This window comes from Blennius ocellaris, assembly GCF_963422515.1.
Source record: "Blennius ocellaris genome assembly, chromosome: 19".
NCBI lineage: Eukaryota > Metazoa > Chordata > Actinopteri > Blenniiformes > Blenniidae > Blennius > Blennius ocellaris.
Genome location: NC_137668.1, coordinates 21420748 through 21439596, shown reverse-complemented (window position 1 = coordinate 21439596; position 18849 = coordinate 21420748). Strand labels below are relative to the sequence as shown.

Sequence of the window (18849 nt, the reverse complement as noted above, 5' to 3'; positions counted from 1 at the left end):
ATCTGACGGATGAGACCACGTTCCGTATATGTAAAAAATTCAAACGCTACTAAAGAGACAAGAATGTAAAACGGACAATAGAATGCAGGCACATCTCTCTCGGTACGGACGAGTACAACTTCTGGAGTATTTCATCCCGCTTTCAGTAGAATCTTTTCTGATAATTTACCTGCAGGTGTCGTAATGAGTCTGTAATTTAATACTAATTTGAAAGGTGTGTGTCAGAATAAGAGCAGTGTGGAGTGCAAATAGTTCATTCATTCATTCAGAACAAGAGTCAATCAAGTGGCCCTTATTTTTCATGTCCATGTATTTCTAAGAACATTCCAGACATTGTTCAGAAGAACGGCATGTGTTGAGTATTACAATTATTTCAGAGGGGAAAGATAAGTGCGGATTTTTGTTAAACTATATCTAACTTTTGTATATCATATACTACTTGTTTATAAACCTTAATGTCGCCCTTGTAATGTCTAATTTATTATTTCCCCATCACCGAAGAACAATGCTTCACCCAGGTTTTCCATAGAAAGAAAGATCTTTTAATAGATAAGTCCCGTTTGCAAAAACACATAGAAACATTGGAAGACACTGCAAATATACACTGTGTTCGCTACCTTGCAGCTTCCTCCTCCATGAGACAAGTAAGACCGTCTTTACAAATTATCAAAAAGATAGCAAGAGGAGGAAAAAAAGCCATTTTTATTTACGTTAGTAAAACAGAAAAGCCTTCAAAACTGTATTTTTTTTTTGTTTTCTTTTTTTTTAAATTATACACTTTTGCCTCTTACAATAAATATGAATCATCAAACATTTACTGAAATGAACACACAAAGAGAAAGAGACAAATCCAAAACAGTGACACCATGTACACTTGTGCGTGTCGACTCAAAAAGAAAGAACGACAAAAAAAAAAGAAAAGAAAGAAAAACCTGTCTGGGTAGGCGAAACTTCAACTGAACTACTCCCAGTAGTGCAATTTTGAAACCACCTCGGTAGCTTCACAGACTGACATTTAATCAATTTGGTGCTTTAAATTCATTTTGTGCAACAAAAAAAAAAAATACTGATGTGAAGACAATGTCGCATGTTTTTGGACTGAGAAGACAACAGGATAAGTGTATATTCATTTCAAAAGGGATTGTGTCCTATCTGCAGTGAGACGTGAGGCCGTACTCAGTGGAAATGCTGATCTCGTCATAAACGCTAATCTAAACTGTACAATATTAGCTTTCACATAAAATGACATAGTTTGTACGCTCGACAGAAGTTTCATGACTTAATAGGACAATTGCATTGTGCACATTAAAATAAAATAAAAAAAATCAAATCAGAAGTTTTGAACAATCAAATGTTTCTTTTTAAACTAACACATAACACTTGGTACAGTAAGACCGGAGCAGAACATCTTGCAGATTTAAAGGGCAGATGTGTGTTTTTGACCTTTTTTTCCCCCCCCCCTGTCAACTGTATGTCTTTATGTTAATCATCACTCACTTCTGAACAAACAACGCAATGTCATTAAACTTTTATAATTTCTATTTTCCTTTTATTCTCTCCTTGAAGTGGTCAGAGCACACTGAGGAGCTCATGGACACGACACATGCCACATGTTTAGTTGCTGTCTGCATCTTGTCAATATAATTCCAACCTTTGGCCCTGCCGAGAGCGCCGCATGTTTTGGTGAAATAACTTGCACTTGCAATTGTGCACAATTCATAGTGATGACAATTCGTCTAAAAACTGATTCTTCGGCAAGAATCCCTTTCTCTCGGGGTGGATTGGAGAATACGGTGGCGGAAGCGCTGTGAATTTGGAACAAGCTTATGTAGAACACAAACATGAAGCATAAAGGTATTACACAGCATCAACGTATGAACGAGGAGCTTGCAAATATATTATCCTGTGATGACATTTACCAAACTTCTTTTTTTTTCCTTTTAATTTTTTTGTACTGCAATAAGTAAGTTTCAAGTTTTTTTTTTTTTTTAAGTCGATTCAATACAATTCTATAATGCATAGAGACCAGCAGTATTTTTTTCTTTCCTATACGCATCACTGGAGGCAGTAATGAAAATGTATTTCTAGTTAAAGCACTAAAACATGCAAAACCACCAGTTATTCTTTAAGTTGTTTCAGTCCTCTAATAATATTCATCATTATCAGCCACTTTCACTCGATTGTGCCCAGCAGTGAGTTATTTCCTGTTTACAAAGTTGAATGAAATAATAAAGAAAAAAAAACCCATCGTTTTACAGCAAAATCTTTGATTCTCCCGCAAAAGCCAGGTGTGCACGACATAGAAAACAACAACTAAACTGTGTTTCTAGACATCATTTGTCACTACAGACAAAAAGTGCTTGGTACCAACTACAAAATGTACTCCTTAGAAACATAATGATCTATCCATAGACTGGATTGAAAGTACTATTTTTGATTGTCACAACACTGACACTGTAACCTGAGCCTTGTTTGACGACCTCTTCATTGAATCATCGAAGAAGCACTTGACATCCTGGGAATCCTTGTGAGCAAAACAAAACAAAACAAAGCAAAAAAAAAAAAACAAAACCCAAAAACAAAACAGTTCTCTTGTGAATGCTGGTGCATGTGTATGAAAACACTACGACAAAGTACTTTAAAGCACACTGATGTGTTTGTTTGTGGAGGGAGGCTGTAGGTGTCTGCCGTCGTGTTTGGGTGACGTACCCGTCGCTCTTACTGCATATAAATGTAGGGACTGGACTTGTGGTGCCCCGTGCTCATCACGCACGGCATAACGTTCCTCGGACCGATCATCATGGACTGGTTCATGTCATGGCCGCCCTCGGGCCACGGCGGGGAGTCCATGGGCTCCCGCTTGATCGAATGGATCAGGCCGTGACCTTTAAACTCGTAAGGGCCGTGCTTGTTGTAGTCCGGGTGCATGTAAGCTTTGTGAGTGTCCTGTGCATACATGTGTGAGTCCATGAGGTTGATCGACTGGTTGCTGCATAGCGAGTCTGAGTGGGACAGTCTCTGGGGACTGAAGTGGCTGGAGTCATTGTTATTGCCCAAATCTTTGTCGCACTTCGGGAGACGTCCGTTGGCGTTCCCGTTGTTGTTCACTGCATAGTTCTGATAGGTGCCGTTGTTGTAAGGTGGGCTGATACCCGCCTTCCCTCGCTGGCAAGGCGAGTACTGCGGGTCGTAATAATCTGCCTCTGATTTGAGCTGCACGCCGGTGCTCTGGTCGTACACCCCGTTGCCGTAGCGGCGGTCAATGGTCACCGGGTCACGGCAGCTCCACGGTCGCCCGAATGCGTCGCAGCCGTTCTCGGAGTCGGAGTCGTGCTCCACCTTGATGGGCGCCATCTCGGGCATCAGGTGGCCGTCGTAGCACTCTCCGTAGCCGTTCTCACTCTTCACCAGATCTACACAGTAGGCGTCTGGGTCGGAGGGAATCTGGACGTTGCCGTAGAGCTTGGAGACGAAGACTTCAGACCCTCTTCCGCTGTGGCAGCTTGGGGAGAGACGGTAAGGCTTCCCGTACTGACCGGTCTTGTTCAAGCGGTTGGAAGGGATGTAGCCAACACCCTGGCCTGCTCTGATGGGACCTGAGTTTTGTCGCAGGGGCCAGCCGCCGCCACTGCCCAGGCCCGGGCTGAGGCCTTTCTGAGGGGCCATTGAGGACTTGCAGTAGTTGAGGGGCTCCTCCTGGTTGTAGTAACCATCAGGGCGGTACTTGAGGTTGTCTTTGGAAAGTGGGGTCCAGGGAGTCTGGTGGCCTCGCTGGATGGCACCGGGGGTGGGACAAGAGAGGAGGAGAGGGTCTGTAATGTCTCCCATTCCTCCACTGAAGGAGTGCCTCCGAAGTTGTTCCTCATGCTCCCTGCAAAAAGAGGGGAAGGAAGACGGATCAGACAAAGAAAAATAACGGCTCAGATCCAAAAAGAGAAACTTTTCTCCTGAAACATGGTTGGTGCCCATATGTCCATAAGGAAATGTCCGCTTTTACTCTCAATCGGGTGACTCAAAGCGTAAATATCTGGATTTGCTTCCCTTCAGTTCAAGAGAAAATCATTCCAAAAGTGACTCATCTTTTCCGGGATGTGTCTCTTGTTGAAATTGAGAGCAGAATCAACATCCTCGATCCAAAGATCAATAATGGCCTACACTCAAAGTTTGTAACCAGTACAAGGCAACATGTCTCTTCTTATACACACTGTAGTCAACAGAAAAGGGATCCAGTCTTGGGTTTTTTGAGAGCCTGCCAGTATCTTTAAACAATAATTTGTGATCCACTGATTCATTAATCACCCAACTCATTTTACTGTCATGACCAATTATATCAGATTTATCACTTATTAAAACAACTGTATATTTCCAGACCAAGAATATACTTTCTAAATGAATGCCATACTTGACGTGTTCATTTACAATTAATTTTCCTCAACTGGGCTCAGTTTTAAATTTGTGGCTTTTCCTTTTGCCAGGAAAAATACCTCAAAATCAGGATTTTCTTTCATTTCGTCTTTCAATATAATTCAATCATTAACAAAACTTCTCACATGGAAATTCAAACACAGTGTGTGGCTTTAATGGTAGTTGAAGGATTTGATGTGACCTTATTGCCTTTAATGATCAAATGTGTGTCTCAGATGGGTGATCCGTCAAAAACGTCTGACAGCAAGTCTCTTTTGAAGCTCGTCCCGTCCTCTTTCCGTCTGTCCGAGATGAGAACTGGAGATACAACTTGCCTTTACATGAATGCCACATCAGTGTCAGATTTTGCATTGAGATTGGGTCTAAACTAGACAGTCGGGACTTGTATTTATACTTGATGGTAGCTCAGTTTCCTACACAGTGAGAACAAATCTCTAGGTTACCCAATGCCATTGAGATCTGTCTAACTTTGCACAATTTAGTTGGCTATCAAAAGTCCCACAGCTATTTTGATCCCTCTTTCTTTAGGAAACAGATCTAGATGTCTTGCATATTGCACGTGGCATTTTCTGGCTCACTTTTACACTAATGTCAAATTTAGAGGCGTTCTGTTTGCCATGTTGCTCCAAGCTGATGTGGAGGAGTAAACAGCAGAGGGCCCAGTTGGTCTCTGCTTACTAACACCAGCTCAACTCTTTGGCCTGTCAGCCTTCCAGAGTCCTTAATGATGCATGAATCACGGAGGGCCTCATCCAGGCCGAGACATGTATTTCTTCCTAATTGGCCACAGGTAAGACATCCAGCACTTGTTTATTTTGGTTTCCGAGCCTGCCCGGTGAGAAAAGGGCTTAGGTTTGGGTTGTTAAGTGGGTCTCGGGGTAACTATGTTTGTTCATGAAGCTGAATAATGGGCTCGTATCTCTGAATTTAATCCAAGACTACTAAAAAATCTGCACATTAATAATGTAATAAACATGTTTCCTTTAATACTGTATTGTGAATTTCTGGATATTTTAGTGAATAAGTAAACACGTTGTCCTCTGAATTACGAGCTGTGACAGCAATCAGCTGTAGTTGCTGCCTTTCAAACTCTTTTAGGTTTTGACCTTTATTTCTCGCTGGTCCATCAAATTAATTGTTGCTTTCCAAATGCCATAACAAGGTGCCAAAATGCTTCAAACCACAACTTCAAGTTCATGTTAAAAGCTTGACCTTTAATTACTTTATAGCACCCCCATTAAACCAATCAGCAGCAGGACACATTAGTACACGTAATCTCCTGAAGTTGAGCAACAACTGCTCGGATGTTGCTCATGGGAGGTTCCTCTTACCCGTGCTCCATTGACGAGATAATCCCGCCTCCACCGCTCTTGCTCTTTCCCCGCATTAACATGTTCTTCATTTTCATCTCGGTGATGGAGGGCAGTAAGAGGGGCACTGCTACGCAGAACAGAGCCAGCTGGGGAGGCATCAGAGCCCCAGAAGCCGACTTCTTTTTCTGCCCGTGGAGGAACTTCAGGCGGCCTTGGAACTGCATAGTCTAGGAAACAACGGGGAGAAAGTCAACACACTGGCTCAGACACATCCGATTGTCCTCACAGTGACGGGTGACTGTCAGCCAATGTGTCTCATCGTGAATGTTTCATGTTTCCATATCACATACAACATTTTCGATCTCACACTTGGCACGAAGCAATCCAAGTGTTTATAAAGATAGTTTGTAAAGAAAAGCTCCCATCCTGGATTAAAGATAAAAAAAAGAAAGAAAAAGTAATGGCATCCTTCTGAGTGCATTTGTGTGTGTGTGTGTCATTCCCGAAATGAGGTGTGGCTGTGATCTTAACAATCACAAATATGGTCTGACGTCAATAGCACATTATCTTTTAACTTGAATTCATTGCTTTCAGTTGTTTGCGGGACTCTTTTATTGTGAATGCCAACAGCATCAAACAACAGCAGGATCTTTACGTGCACTTCCAAATGCAGTGGAGTTGTTAATTGACTGCATATAAAGCGTTGGCGAAATGAAAGACGGGATCTTTGCGAATCACATGGTATTGTTTACACATTAGCTCTCGCATGGTCACAGTTCATTTGTTACACAGCAGCTGTTGTCAGGATCATGCTCCATCAAAGCTGATAGTTTCACTTTGAGCACAAGTAGATGTGTTTCATCTGCACGGCAGCCTTTTTCCTACTCCCAGGAAACTCGGTCGGCATACTTGAGTGATATAAAGTGTCCCTGGTTCTTAAATGTATTTCAATGTGACACTATGATTGGTTCATTTATGCTGAAAACACACTTTTATTATAGAACTCTATTAAATGTTTTCCATTTAAATAGTTAAGGCAGATGGCCAAAAGCCTGTTTGGACATTAAACAAATAATTTGTTCTTACAAATGTTACATATATTTACTGTACCAATCGTGCGCATAACTAGAGGGAGTTTAACGGGTACGCCTGCTTAACTTTGCCGTTCAGCATGTTAACTATTTCAGCCCAGAGTGCAGTTTGTGGAACATTTGAGGCCTTTCAACTGTGGTAAAAACATGAATATATGGTCTAAAACCAATGAATACATGTTGTTCTTTATTAGTTGCTCGCAATACGAGTACGCTGCATTGTATTACAACCTTTTGTGTTCAAACTGTAATTACATTGACTGATGTGGAAAGCATCTTACCAATATTTACCCAGAACTTGGCTGCCAGCACTTCCAGTGTATTTCAGAAAATTACCATCTAGTGTTTCTGTGAAGCGGCCAATGTCAGGACAACCAGAGTGGACCTGGTGACCGTGAACTCAACTGACCCCAACGGAATGATTTAAATTCATATTCTTCCTCCTCTGTCATCAGGGCCTCTAGATTTTCCAATGTTGGTGTCCAAACCGCTCGAGTCACAGCCATGAGGGATAAACCACGGTCCGACTCTACTGCTGTGTCCAGGCACTCAATTACCTTATAATTTCTTGCAATATAACTATAAATAACAGCACACACTCCAATTATAAATTAAATTTTTTACTACCGAAGGGGTCATAACTTTTTATTTCATTTTATTTTATTTTTTTATGGGTATTGGTCCTCTCCAAGTGAGTGGGCCGCATGCTCAGTTTTTTTGTTTGGGGGGCAAATCTGAATGCATCGCACCCTGAAGTTAGTGTTTATTTTAGTTTGTGTAAAGCACTCACCAAGAATCCAGAGGTGCTGTCCAAGAGGCATCGGACTCTGGCTATGAAACATCTGTTAAGAAAGCAGGAGAGCTCGGGAGGAATGTCCCCTGCCTCTGGGGAGTGGAACAGGCTGCTCACCACAAACTCCTCACCTAGGATACAGCAGAGAAATGTGGAGGATGAAAATATGGATCCATTCAGCAAATAAACCAGAAAACCAGACGTATTAAAAAAAAAAAAACCTTTTGTGATCAGTGACGCTTTTTTAATGTTTTCTTTTCAATTTTTAAGCTTCGCCTTAGTTTTTTTCCGCGTCTGTTTCAGCACTTTTATCATTCAGGACATTGTTGACAGAGAAAAGAGGCTCCTTTTCGCCTTCTAAATGAACTACGCACCATTTGCTGCGGGCAGCTGACCGTCCTGATGCGCCGAGCCGCCCGGGTGCTGCGGAGGACACATGGCCCAGTGGAGCTGGCGCCTGAACTCCTGACGGTCGTCTATGTGGATGTAGTCAAACACGTTCTGATGCATGACGTCAGTCTGTGGGGAAACAATATTCGGTTAGTTTGTTGAGGAAATCCTTCATTAAAAATAATATTTTTTATCAAAACCTGCCATCACAGAGATGTTATTTTATCTTTTTTTTTTTTTTTCATTTTGTGAAAGTCACAGGTCGAAGTATCAGGAGGTCCATACACTTTGTGTTTTGCAGCCGGTAGCTGTTTTTAGGGGTGGGGGGCCCTTGTCATTGTGGCTCAGGCAGACTCGATCTGCCCCAGGAATGGCAGAGAGTGTGCTAAGTTGCCCTTGTGGGGCATTGACACCACACACAAAGTCAATAGTAGTCAATGTCAGAAACATACATGTACATTTACACACACGTATTCCTGCGCGCACGCAGAGGCGGGAGAATTTGCCCCGTACAGTAACTGTCTGAGGGCAGCTGCAGGGCCAGTGAGGGCAGCTGTGTTTGTCAAACATCGCGTGACACCAGCTCCCGAACGGCAGTCCAGCCCAGCTTACCATCCCCATCCACACACACACACACATACATACACACACAGAACGAGTCGGGTTCCAGCCCGCTCTCGTCATGCCTCGCTCTCTTTTCCAGCAATAGCCTTGCTTTTCTGTCATTCCATGACAGATTCCTCACTAAAACGTTCAACCTTCTCCTCTTCCCTCGCTCCCTCCTCCCTGCCCTCGCTCCATAATTTCCACACTGGTGGCACGCGAGGGTTTTTGATCGCCTGCCTCTGAAAACACAATCTGTTCCCACCGTCTTCGGCAAACGCTTCGTCCTGTGGTTTGGTTCCCTACCGGCAGACAGACGGATCGAGTGACTATTGTTTATGTTTCTCGTAAAAAACACAGAGAGGAAAAGAAGAAGGGAAAAAATGGAGAATAAGTGATATTTTTGTTGACCTTCAAAGGCTCGCAGCCCTAGTAACAAATTGGATCAAAGGCCAGTGGAGGTTTTCCGCTCTTCTGCGCCGCTTTATTGTGGTGCTACTTAGTGAGGCCTTCTCATTTCTTTTTTTTTTCGTCTTTTCTGTGGTATATTAGGGATAAGTGTCCTCCTGGCTACAATTGTGGGCTGAAAATTATGTGACATGTTGTCGAGGCCTTTAAAGTGAAGTATGGGACTTAAAAACAACCAATAGATCTGTTGCAGGAATTGAACATGTGGGAAAAGCTGCAAGAACGTTTTGATGACAGCCTGAAATGATGCGGAAGCATCTGTGAGGATTTTATTCAATAGGACAACGATTATTGCTCAGAGGAGGACGATTAGATGTTTAGATTTGAAGCTATCTGCATTGTTCTTCGCTGGATTTGCTTTGGCTAATGTAGATTTTAAAAATTTTTTTCAAGATTCAATTCTGTTCCTGACTTTATAAATCTACAACATGAATCAAATGTTTATCAAACACATTTTTTTTATTCCAGATATCACCTGTCTGACCCAACTCCACTTTTTGTCTGACTCACCATATTGTTATTCCAACTTAACAAGCTGTTTCTGGGATTTTTACCACTTCTTAATTAAATATTTGTTTCCTATCGACACTATGTTTGATTGTGTCGTCATCGAGTTCCGAACATTTCCGATAACTCATTCACCAGAATCATTCGATAGCCCTTACAGAACACTGCCCGTTTTCTAATGCGTCCTTTATTTCATCGCGTTAACACGACGTGACACAAAAAAATTCTTAAAACGTGTGAAACGGAATCTCATTTGAATGTAAGTATCTGAAAAAGAAAACTCTCCCTCTTTTCCAATTTCGCAAGTGTTGACTGAGCCCCAAAAAGACAGCCACCTTAGAGTCTAAATTTCATTTGCCTGTCTACACAGATTCCCGTGGCACCACCCCCCCACCCCACACACACACACACACACACACACCCACACACGCACCCACACTGTGGCAGGGTCTCTCAGACCACTTTGGTTTTCTTGTCGATTTCATGGCGCTGGGTTACTGCCCCTGTCGGCTTGTAAGCCAAGTGGGAGCACTGTAGCAGAAGAATTTCTTCCACGATGTGTGTGCGTGTGTTATGTGTGTGCGTGCGTGTGTTTGCGAGGGTAAAGCAACGGGTTTTTTAACAGTGAAAAGCACTTTCTCCATGGTTTTGAAGGAGGGGGATAATTTCAGCTGTGCAGGACAGGCGAACTCGTGTTGATATCATTCATAATTAATGGCTGGCTGGTTACAGCCACTGGAGGGAGAGAGGAAGTCAAACTGTTGGTAACTTATCAGTACACTCACACACACACACACATATGCAGACACCCACGGAGCGTTAGTCAGGGTGAAATGGAGGTCTTCACCCGTCTGTGGCCTCTTAGCTGTAACTTAGTGGGTTCACTCTCCCCTTTAGATAGAGCTATCTGGCAGCAGGGAGGCAGACTGAAAGAGAGACCATTTTCTCCAGCTCATTAGCCAGAAGATGAAAAAAGAAGGATGATAGCAAAGAGCAGAAACCATGGGCTGTAACAGAAATGGGAATGGTGACCTTACTGAATAATGACACGTCTCTTTCCAAAACATATTGCATTAATACAACTAATTTGATAGATTATTACGCCGGTTTTGGTTGTGAAATGTATAAAATTATATAAAACTAGTAAATGCATGAAAAAAAGTCTTTCCTTCTATATATAAATCTTTGCAGTAGTCTGCAATAATGTCACATTAAAGACCCTCTTGGTGCCAGTTTATACTTTGGTCTAAGAAATTATGGAATAAAAACTAAGTTGAGTCAGCTTTTAGTATCTCAGGGGGCAAATAAGTTCCTAATGTGAATGGGAACATTCACAAGTCAATACAAAGTGGGAAAGTTCTGACCGTAATAAGGGAAAGATTCTGTCAAACTGGGAATTTCCCACCTGAATGGTGACGACTTCTGGAGACTCCTGTAATGCAACTTTGATTCCGTTCAGCATGCATTGACATAGTAAACTGCAAGTAAATAGTTTCCCAGCTAAAATGTCTATCGATGAGTTTGTTCATGATTTTATCAGTATGTTGGCTTATAATGATGTTGTGTGCAATTGATCTGCAGAGTTTTATTGGGGTACTTTATTGCTGTGATATCAATTGTCCTTGCGTGGAAATGGGGAATTTTCCATCCATGGTAACTTTCTGAGCCTCCAGCTTAATGAATGCTTACACATGTAAAAACACTTGACATGTTCAGCTTACCTGATGAAATCCCAGGTAGTCCACAATGGTCGATGACGCATAAAAAACCATCCCATCATTGCTCACCACCAAGGCAAAGCCTGTCAGAGACTACACACACACACACAAACACAAAAACAGAAATAAATGGTGACTCACGGCAACAATGCAGCAAATAGCCAGAAGTGCAACAAACAACTGCATCATATCTTGCAAAGCTAACTTTTCATGGCATCCTTCACACTTTGCATGCATCCTGCAGAAACACGGCCAAATGGTCTTTTATGCAACCCAGGTCCAGTCGCAATCATTACTGTGCATTACATATTATAAAGCTTCAGAGAAAATGCGGCTAGTATCTGGCCTTTGCCAGACTTTTTATGGCATCGTGTTCAATTTATCTCTCTTTCCATAACTCCCAGAACAGCACATTAGTACAAAAACAGCACAAAAGGTAGAAGAATACAGCATTGGAAAACCAATGAAATACAGATGGTTGTGTTACACATGGAGCCAAGTAAAACTTACTGATTTTTAATGCAAAGTACTGCTTTAAAGACTGAAATTCAGATTCAATTTTCAAAGCGGCTAAATTGTGGATGACGCGCACGCAAGCACCCCGACCGATTTGTTCCCTCTTTAAACTCGTGTATTTCATGAAATTCAAACTTTGATTATGAAGTCTGTTTGACTGATAGCAGGCTTTGATTTGCGATATCAAACACATTGATCAGAAGCAGATATAACTGCAGACACAAACAGCCTCATTCCTTCTTTCCTTCTTTGCTTGAACACGCGCGCATGCACGAGGATGGAATCGTGTGCTTGGCCGCCACATTTTCCACGGACAAGTGTTTGATTGAAAGAGAAAATTAACTGGCTCCAATCAAACAAGGGAGGATGGACAGAGTACCAAGAGTGTTAATAGCGAGAGAGGAAGAGAAGAAACACAGGAAGGAGGGAGGGGTGAGGGGAACAGGTCACTGTGTGTGTGTGTGTGTGTGTGTGTGTGTGTGTGTGTGTGTGTGTGTGTGTGTGTGTGTGTGTGTGTGTGTGTGTGTGTGTGTGTGTGTGTGTGTGTGTGTGTGTGTGTTCATCCACACAGCTGTGATAGCGTGACAACTGCAAGGCTACTTGACTTGCGTGACTGCCTCTGCCAGAGTCTGTCACCTCTATTTTACTGCGAGACTATGCAGGTCTTCCCTTGTGTGTGTGTGTGCGTGTGTGTGTGTGTGTGTGTGTGTGTGCGTGCGTGTGTGCACGCGTGTGTGTGTGTGTGTTTGTGCCTTATACATCCCCACGGCCTTTAAATTCACACACTTACCCTCTCCTTTTCTATGTCTCTCTTCGCCCCTTTCATGTAGCAGCGGTCTGATTGCCTTAGCGAGCTGACTAATGCTCTTCTCGCCGCACATCCGACCCACCCAATAAACACTGTGAACGGAGCTATTTGTAGCCCAGAGAACCCAGAGCTATGAGAGTCATACTGTGACGGAACGACCTCGTGAGCGAGAGGGGAGGGAGGGGGGGGGGGGGGCCTTGACTATGATATGATGATACTTGAAAAAAAACCTATGTCAAGGCATGATGAGCAGAGCGGAGACTGCTCGATGGGTTGGGTCCTCGACGGTCTGGATGAAGACGATGTTTGACAAAATCAACTGGCACATGTTCATGATGTCCAGGGGGAGAGTGGGAACCCAACCCCCACCTCTATCCCAACACACCAGGACACACATCCACGGAGGCAAAGCTTCCTACAGCAAGCGCTCCAAAATGAATAATAATGCAGTTTATTATTATAACGTGCTGCATTACGGCTGCCCGACAATGATGTCACTTCCTCAGAGGAATATTGAAGTCGGGAAACAGTGTGGATGCCGCAATGAAAGCTGTTCCTCTTTCAGAGTAGGAATAAAAACATTACAATGTATTTTATGAACAAGAACACCATAAAAGAGCTTTATGCAGGAGTCAATAAAATGGCACAAAAACTCGGCGACGCTGTAAACAACTCTGAGGCCTTGTTTATACAACCTTTTCAGAGGAAACGGTACACTTTCCTTGCGTTTTGGCTATTTGTTGATGTGAAAATGACATTGGCAGTGCCTGAATAAGACTTTTTTTTTTTTTTTTTTTAATGCGAATGCATTATGAAAGCAGGCTACAGTTCTAGCAAATACACATTCAGGCTGAACATTTGCTGGTAGCTTAACAATGTTAACAGTGGCTGAGTCCCGAATGTTTGTGCTGCTCACTCTTAATTTAACAGCGCTTTTTTCCAACAAAGTGTTCATTCACAAGGCCGCTGCATCAGTGGAGAAGTTGTTCCTGCACACACTCAGGTACTGAGTGGGACAGTTTAAAGCAGCTTTTATGTTTACAAACTGACTCCTATGTGCATGTGCACGTGGATGCATTATCAAAAAATGCACCACACACTAGTGGTTGTTCTAGGTTGTGTTCCTCCATGACTCTGAATCAAGGTCCTCACAGAGACGCATGTATTGATGTATGGATTATTTCTCTTGATTTTGATCCACTCTCAGGCTGTACTGAGTAAAAATTGTCGATCAAGTATGTTTGTTCTGTTGCTAAAATGTGCGCAAGAGTAGCTTTCACTGCTTTTGAAATTAAAATGGAATAACAATTCATCATCACAGTGAATTGTAGATTCCCAGGAGGGAAGACGAGGCGGCATAAACATCTGGTAACAGCATGTCAATTTGTATTCAATATATTCATGCGAACCATCTTTTGTCTAAATCCAACATGTCTGTGATGAAAATATGAAGATGTCTGGTTTTTAGACCAAGAATTTGACTGTGATCTTTCCCGAATCGAAACCATGTGGTGAAGGAGGAATGAGGTGTTTCTGGACAACAGGATAGCTTGATATCGTGTTTTATTGTCCAAGCCTGTTATTCAACTCGTGTAATTTGAATTACTTGAATTGATAACTATGGATTGATAATTTACCGTCCACTGTCCAGCTCATGACGATTCAAAACGTAGTCTTCTGTTTTTTTGTAGGAGGTTTCCAAAAGAATGTATACATATACAGTATGAGTTTTCATGAGGTCCTGCAAAGGGAAGAATTTCCATGTTGGGCTCATTTCGATTTATTTTGCCGGTTTACCTTTCTCCATCTCTCCTCCAAGTCATTGAAAGGCTACAGTAAATTCCTAATTTTCTTTTCAAAGTATTTTGACATTTTCATCCTTCTGGAACAAACGGGGCTCAGACCTGTGACCCGAAAGACCACGCAGAGGCAAAAAAACTGTATATTTTGTAAGTTGATTACTTTAATTGGCTTCACCAAATGCAAATGCCAAGCAAATTTATTACAGATGAATAGAGTGCATTTGTTTTTTCGCGTGTCAGAGTCCATTAAGGGAACACGCATCACCTTTGTTTAAAAAGTGCAGCCGTTTTGCCTTTCATTTCAGATTCAGGGTTGAGAAGTGATTATTCAACCAGAATTATGATCATTACATTTACATGTAACTGTCAGAATTATGAATCCAGATATCAAAAGGAAGACACACATGCACAGACATTGGCTGCACAGTGCTGCCTGCTGTTTTTGTATGTTTTCTCCATTCACATTTCCCTTAGTTCCTTGCATACTGAAGCCTTTAGGTAATGGAAACAGGCACCTGCTGCTGGCTCGCTCTCCCCCCATATCTAAAACTACGACGCCCCTGGCTCTTATAACTGCCCCTGGGAGACTAAGAGCTTTGACTTACAAATCTTAAGAGGCGCTTTGCACGCAGAGCCCAAAATAAAATATATGTTCACTGGGTTTGGAGGAGCAGAGGTGGATGGGAGGGGGAGGAAAGAGTAGGTATGAGAGACGTGGTGCTGCAGGTTTTTTTCTTTCTTTTTTTATAGTTTTACTGTAGTTTGACTGTTGGAGTGAGATGAGAGCAGGGATGATGAGGTCACAACACATCCGCCGCATCCTACATGCATACCACAGTTGGCTACAACAACATGGGCTTCAATGATACTGAATGAAATCTGAGCAAAGACGCTCGGTAATGACGGCCCACAAATAATATACAGTAATGGCAGTTTTTCTTTCCCCTTCAGTTAAGGCAAGCTATTCAACAGATCCAAGAGACACTGTTTATCTGCTGCGCTTATCCTCATCGACCTGTGGCACATGGGAAAATAAAAGCAACATTTTGGTACTTTTGACAAAGACTTTGAATACTTTGTCAACCTTTTTATTTCCTTTACGTCTAAATTTTACTTCCTTTTAAAAATGCTTACTAAACAGGAATCTATACAAGAATCGAAACATGTAACTCGATCCAAAAGCACTGCAATTGTCTCGGCTATGAATGCGACATTAACTGTAAATGCGCCATTTAATGAATAATCAAATCAATCTAAATGAATAATGGACACACGCAATACACAAGTGTAAATGTACCTGTCAAATTAAGATGGGTGGCTAACCATGCATACCATAACCCATATATGCAATCCCAACGCGCACACACGCAGAGACACAGATATCCGTCGTCTCTCTCTATTGGGATCCCATCGCCGTAACAACTAATGCACAGTTTGCTGTGAGGCCCTTGTGCAGGCTGAGTCACGCAACGGGAGGCAGCACATCACTATGGTCAATCTAGCCCTTTGTTTACCGTCCAAATGAGAAACCCAACACATTAACAGAAGCATCAGTGCATCTGCGCTTCTCTGCATGCGTGTCTGCGCACGTAGATGTTGGACGATGATCAGTGTCATAATTTGATGCTTGACCGAGAGCTATTAGAATATTGAGTGTGTAACAATGATCTGATGTTAGGGCAATTCCCACGTAGCGTGCGGCCGTACCCGTCTGAGTATGACGAGAGGCTCCTCTGATGCCTTCACCAGAAACACTCAAGTCTCTCCAGGAATTGAACAAACCTATCTGCACAAGTTTTATTTGAAGTGCATCCAAATTTAGCATGTGTGTGTGTTTAAAGGTCCAAGTTAAAAAAAATAAATAACTGGATGTCCTGACATGTCAAAATAACAAAGGGATGATTCACGACATGCAATTTGTTCTCTGAAAGTAAGCAAAATAAAAGTCCTCATGATGGATCCGTTGTTAGGAATTGATTAGGGGTCTAAGGTCAAGTGGCTGTAAAGCACATCTTTGGTTGGCTGTGATTGGTGTTGACAGGCTTGGTGTGTTGTTCTCACTCTCTTTTGCTCACTTTCACACACGACCACATGCATTCAGACAGAGATGCACTCACACAGAAACAGAAACAGAAACAGACACACGCACACACACACACACGCACACACACACACACACACACACACACACACACACACACACACACACACACACACACACACACACACACACACACACTTCACTGGCTGCTCAAGCCGCCAGCGTGTGTGAGTCCCCACTCCTTCATCAGCTCTGACACTACTGTCTCACCCGAATGTCACGCAACACCATAGCTCTGTAAAGGAGGTCGGGTCAAAGGGCGAAGGGCACACACGCATGCACACAGACACACACAAAACAATGACCCCCCACCCACTCTGCTGCTGATTCCCAAGTCTCTCACTCAATCTGAGGCAAATGAGTGGTGTTTGTGTGTGTGTTTAATGACTGTGATGTGCAGGAGGAGGGAAAGCATGGTGTTGAGGAGGAGACTGCACAGAAGATAGTGAAGCAGCTTTTGGGCGCTATTTAGATAAACCATGGCTTGATAGGCTCCCACCCTCCTGGGCAAACCCCACATTTTGAAAACCACTGGCACTAATGTAGCTTGTTAAGGTCAATGGCCACGATGTTACTTACTTCCAGGAGGAGGCTGCTTTCACTGACACCGGTGCCCAGCGGAACGCTCTCTTTCCTGGGTTCAGGGTTAGAGGAGGGCGTGTTGACGGCGTGCTTCCTGGAGGTCTTATCTGGACCTGCTGTGAAAAGAATAATAAAAGAAAATCTTTTTGGGTATGTTGCAAAAATGTATTGAACGGGTTACATGTGAAAAAAAGAAAACAAAAAGAACCTCCATAAACACAGGAGAACTATACATCCTGGTCTTTGTGCTTGTGTAAGTTACCCACATCCATCTGTGCTCATATCTACATTCACGGTCTGGAAAACAAAATGGAGCAAGGCGAGCCAGACACATGTCTTGCTGCACTGAATACCCAGACATGTCAACACGAGCAATGTTAAAAATCATAACAACAGTGACTCTGCTGTCCAAAGCACGCTCGGAGGATCTCCCGCAAGCCCCTGATATGGCAGCGGAGAGAATAACTGGACCCGGTACTCAGACATGTGGCCGACACATTAAACTGTACCCCCCCCCCCGCCCCCCTTTTTTTTTTTTTTGCAGCTCTAATGCCAGGTATTAGTGTGTGTGGAGGGCGAGTCTAATAAGACAAAACAGAGGAGGATTTCATGACTTTACAGGATTCCTCACACACGATACAGCCACATGTACATGCGGAGCTGGCTGCTCCGCAGACAGTGAGGCAGGGCAGCATCTGGTACATTTGGGATGAATTGTTCAAGTGGTTGACCAAAGAAAAACAAGAGAACTTAGAGGTGCTTGTGTTGCACAGGCCTGTCTTATATCCTTTTTATTTGAATTGGATGGCCTGAGAGTCTTATTTTACTTATAAATGATCAAAATTGAATGAAAATCAACACAATAAGCCGATGAATTGACAGAAATTAACAACTGCGAGTGGAAAAACCTTGCTTGAGTAGTTTCTTGGACAAATTCTTAAACAGGCAGAACTTCTTTTGACTACATAAACAGTTTTCATAGCTTGCAGGTGAAGAGTGAAAAAATGTATTATTTGTTGCACCACACACACACACACACGCACGCGCACGCACGCACGCACGCACGCACGCACGCACGCACGCACGCACGCACACACACACACACACACACACACACACACACACACACACACACAAAGGTCTAAAGCGAACTCGGAATAAGCGTTTTTGAAGTAACAATGAAAATCTTCCAATGATGTGTCGCTGACCTCTGGCCCCTATGTGGGGAGATGTCAGTTGATCACGAAGACCGTTCTCATTGTGTTCTACTCTAATGGAAAAAATTAACAGGTGGACAATATAAAGACCAGCACTTTCTTTGTGTTTTCTAAAAAAAAAGCCTTTGCACATTGTTCTCCAATTTGACACGATGCAATCTTGTATCATCCTTACCCAAATATCACATCTAGGTCACGTTTCACTTAAAACCTTGAACTCAGGCAGGACGGCTACCATGCCATGGTGTGTGCACATGCAATTAGCTCACACGACGGTGGCGTGCTGAATTGTCCCATGCGCCGCTGTGACGTATGCGTTGCGTGTTGGAAGCATGTTTGCGTGTTTCTCTTATGGGTGCGCTGTCAGTGGGCATGTGGCTCACTCCAAGAGATCAGCCCTTCGCTCCGTCACTCATTGTAGCAGGCACAGATTAGTCACGCAACACACGCACCCGCATCCAAGCTTCATTATGGAAAACTATCTAAGTATGTATGTATGTATCCTTCGACGCTTC

The 18849-nt window shown here is 42.9% G+C and overlaps 1 protein-coding gene across 3 annotated transcripts in view; it reads right to left on the bottom strand.

Moving 5' to 3' along the window:
* Nucleotides 1–532: 532 nt before the first annotated feature.
* The window catches only part of LOC308144247 (uncharacterized protein), a 69116-nt gene continuing 50799 nt past the window's right edge, over nt 533–18849 (bottom strand). For all 3 annotated transcript variants that reach the window (XM_080515310.1, XM_080515312.1, XM_080515311.1), the window contains exons 4-9: nt 17115–17233; nt 11312–11401; nt 7997–8141; nt 7620–7753; nt 5757–5965; nt 533–3871 (exon numbers count right to left, since the gene is read on the bottom strand). In XM_080515310.1, the coding sequence (XP_080371436.1) occupies nt 2719–3871; nt 5757–5965; nt 7620–7753; nt 7997–8141; nt 11312–11401; nt 17115–17233 (1850 nt within the window). In that variant the 3' untranslated portion in view covers nt 533–2718. The remainder of the gene's footprint in view (nt 3872–5756; nt 5966–7619; nt 7754–7996; nt 8142–11311; nt 11402–17114; nt 17234–18849) is intronic.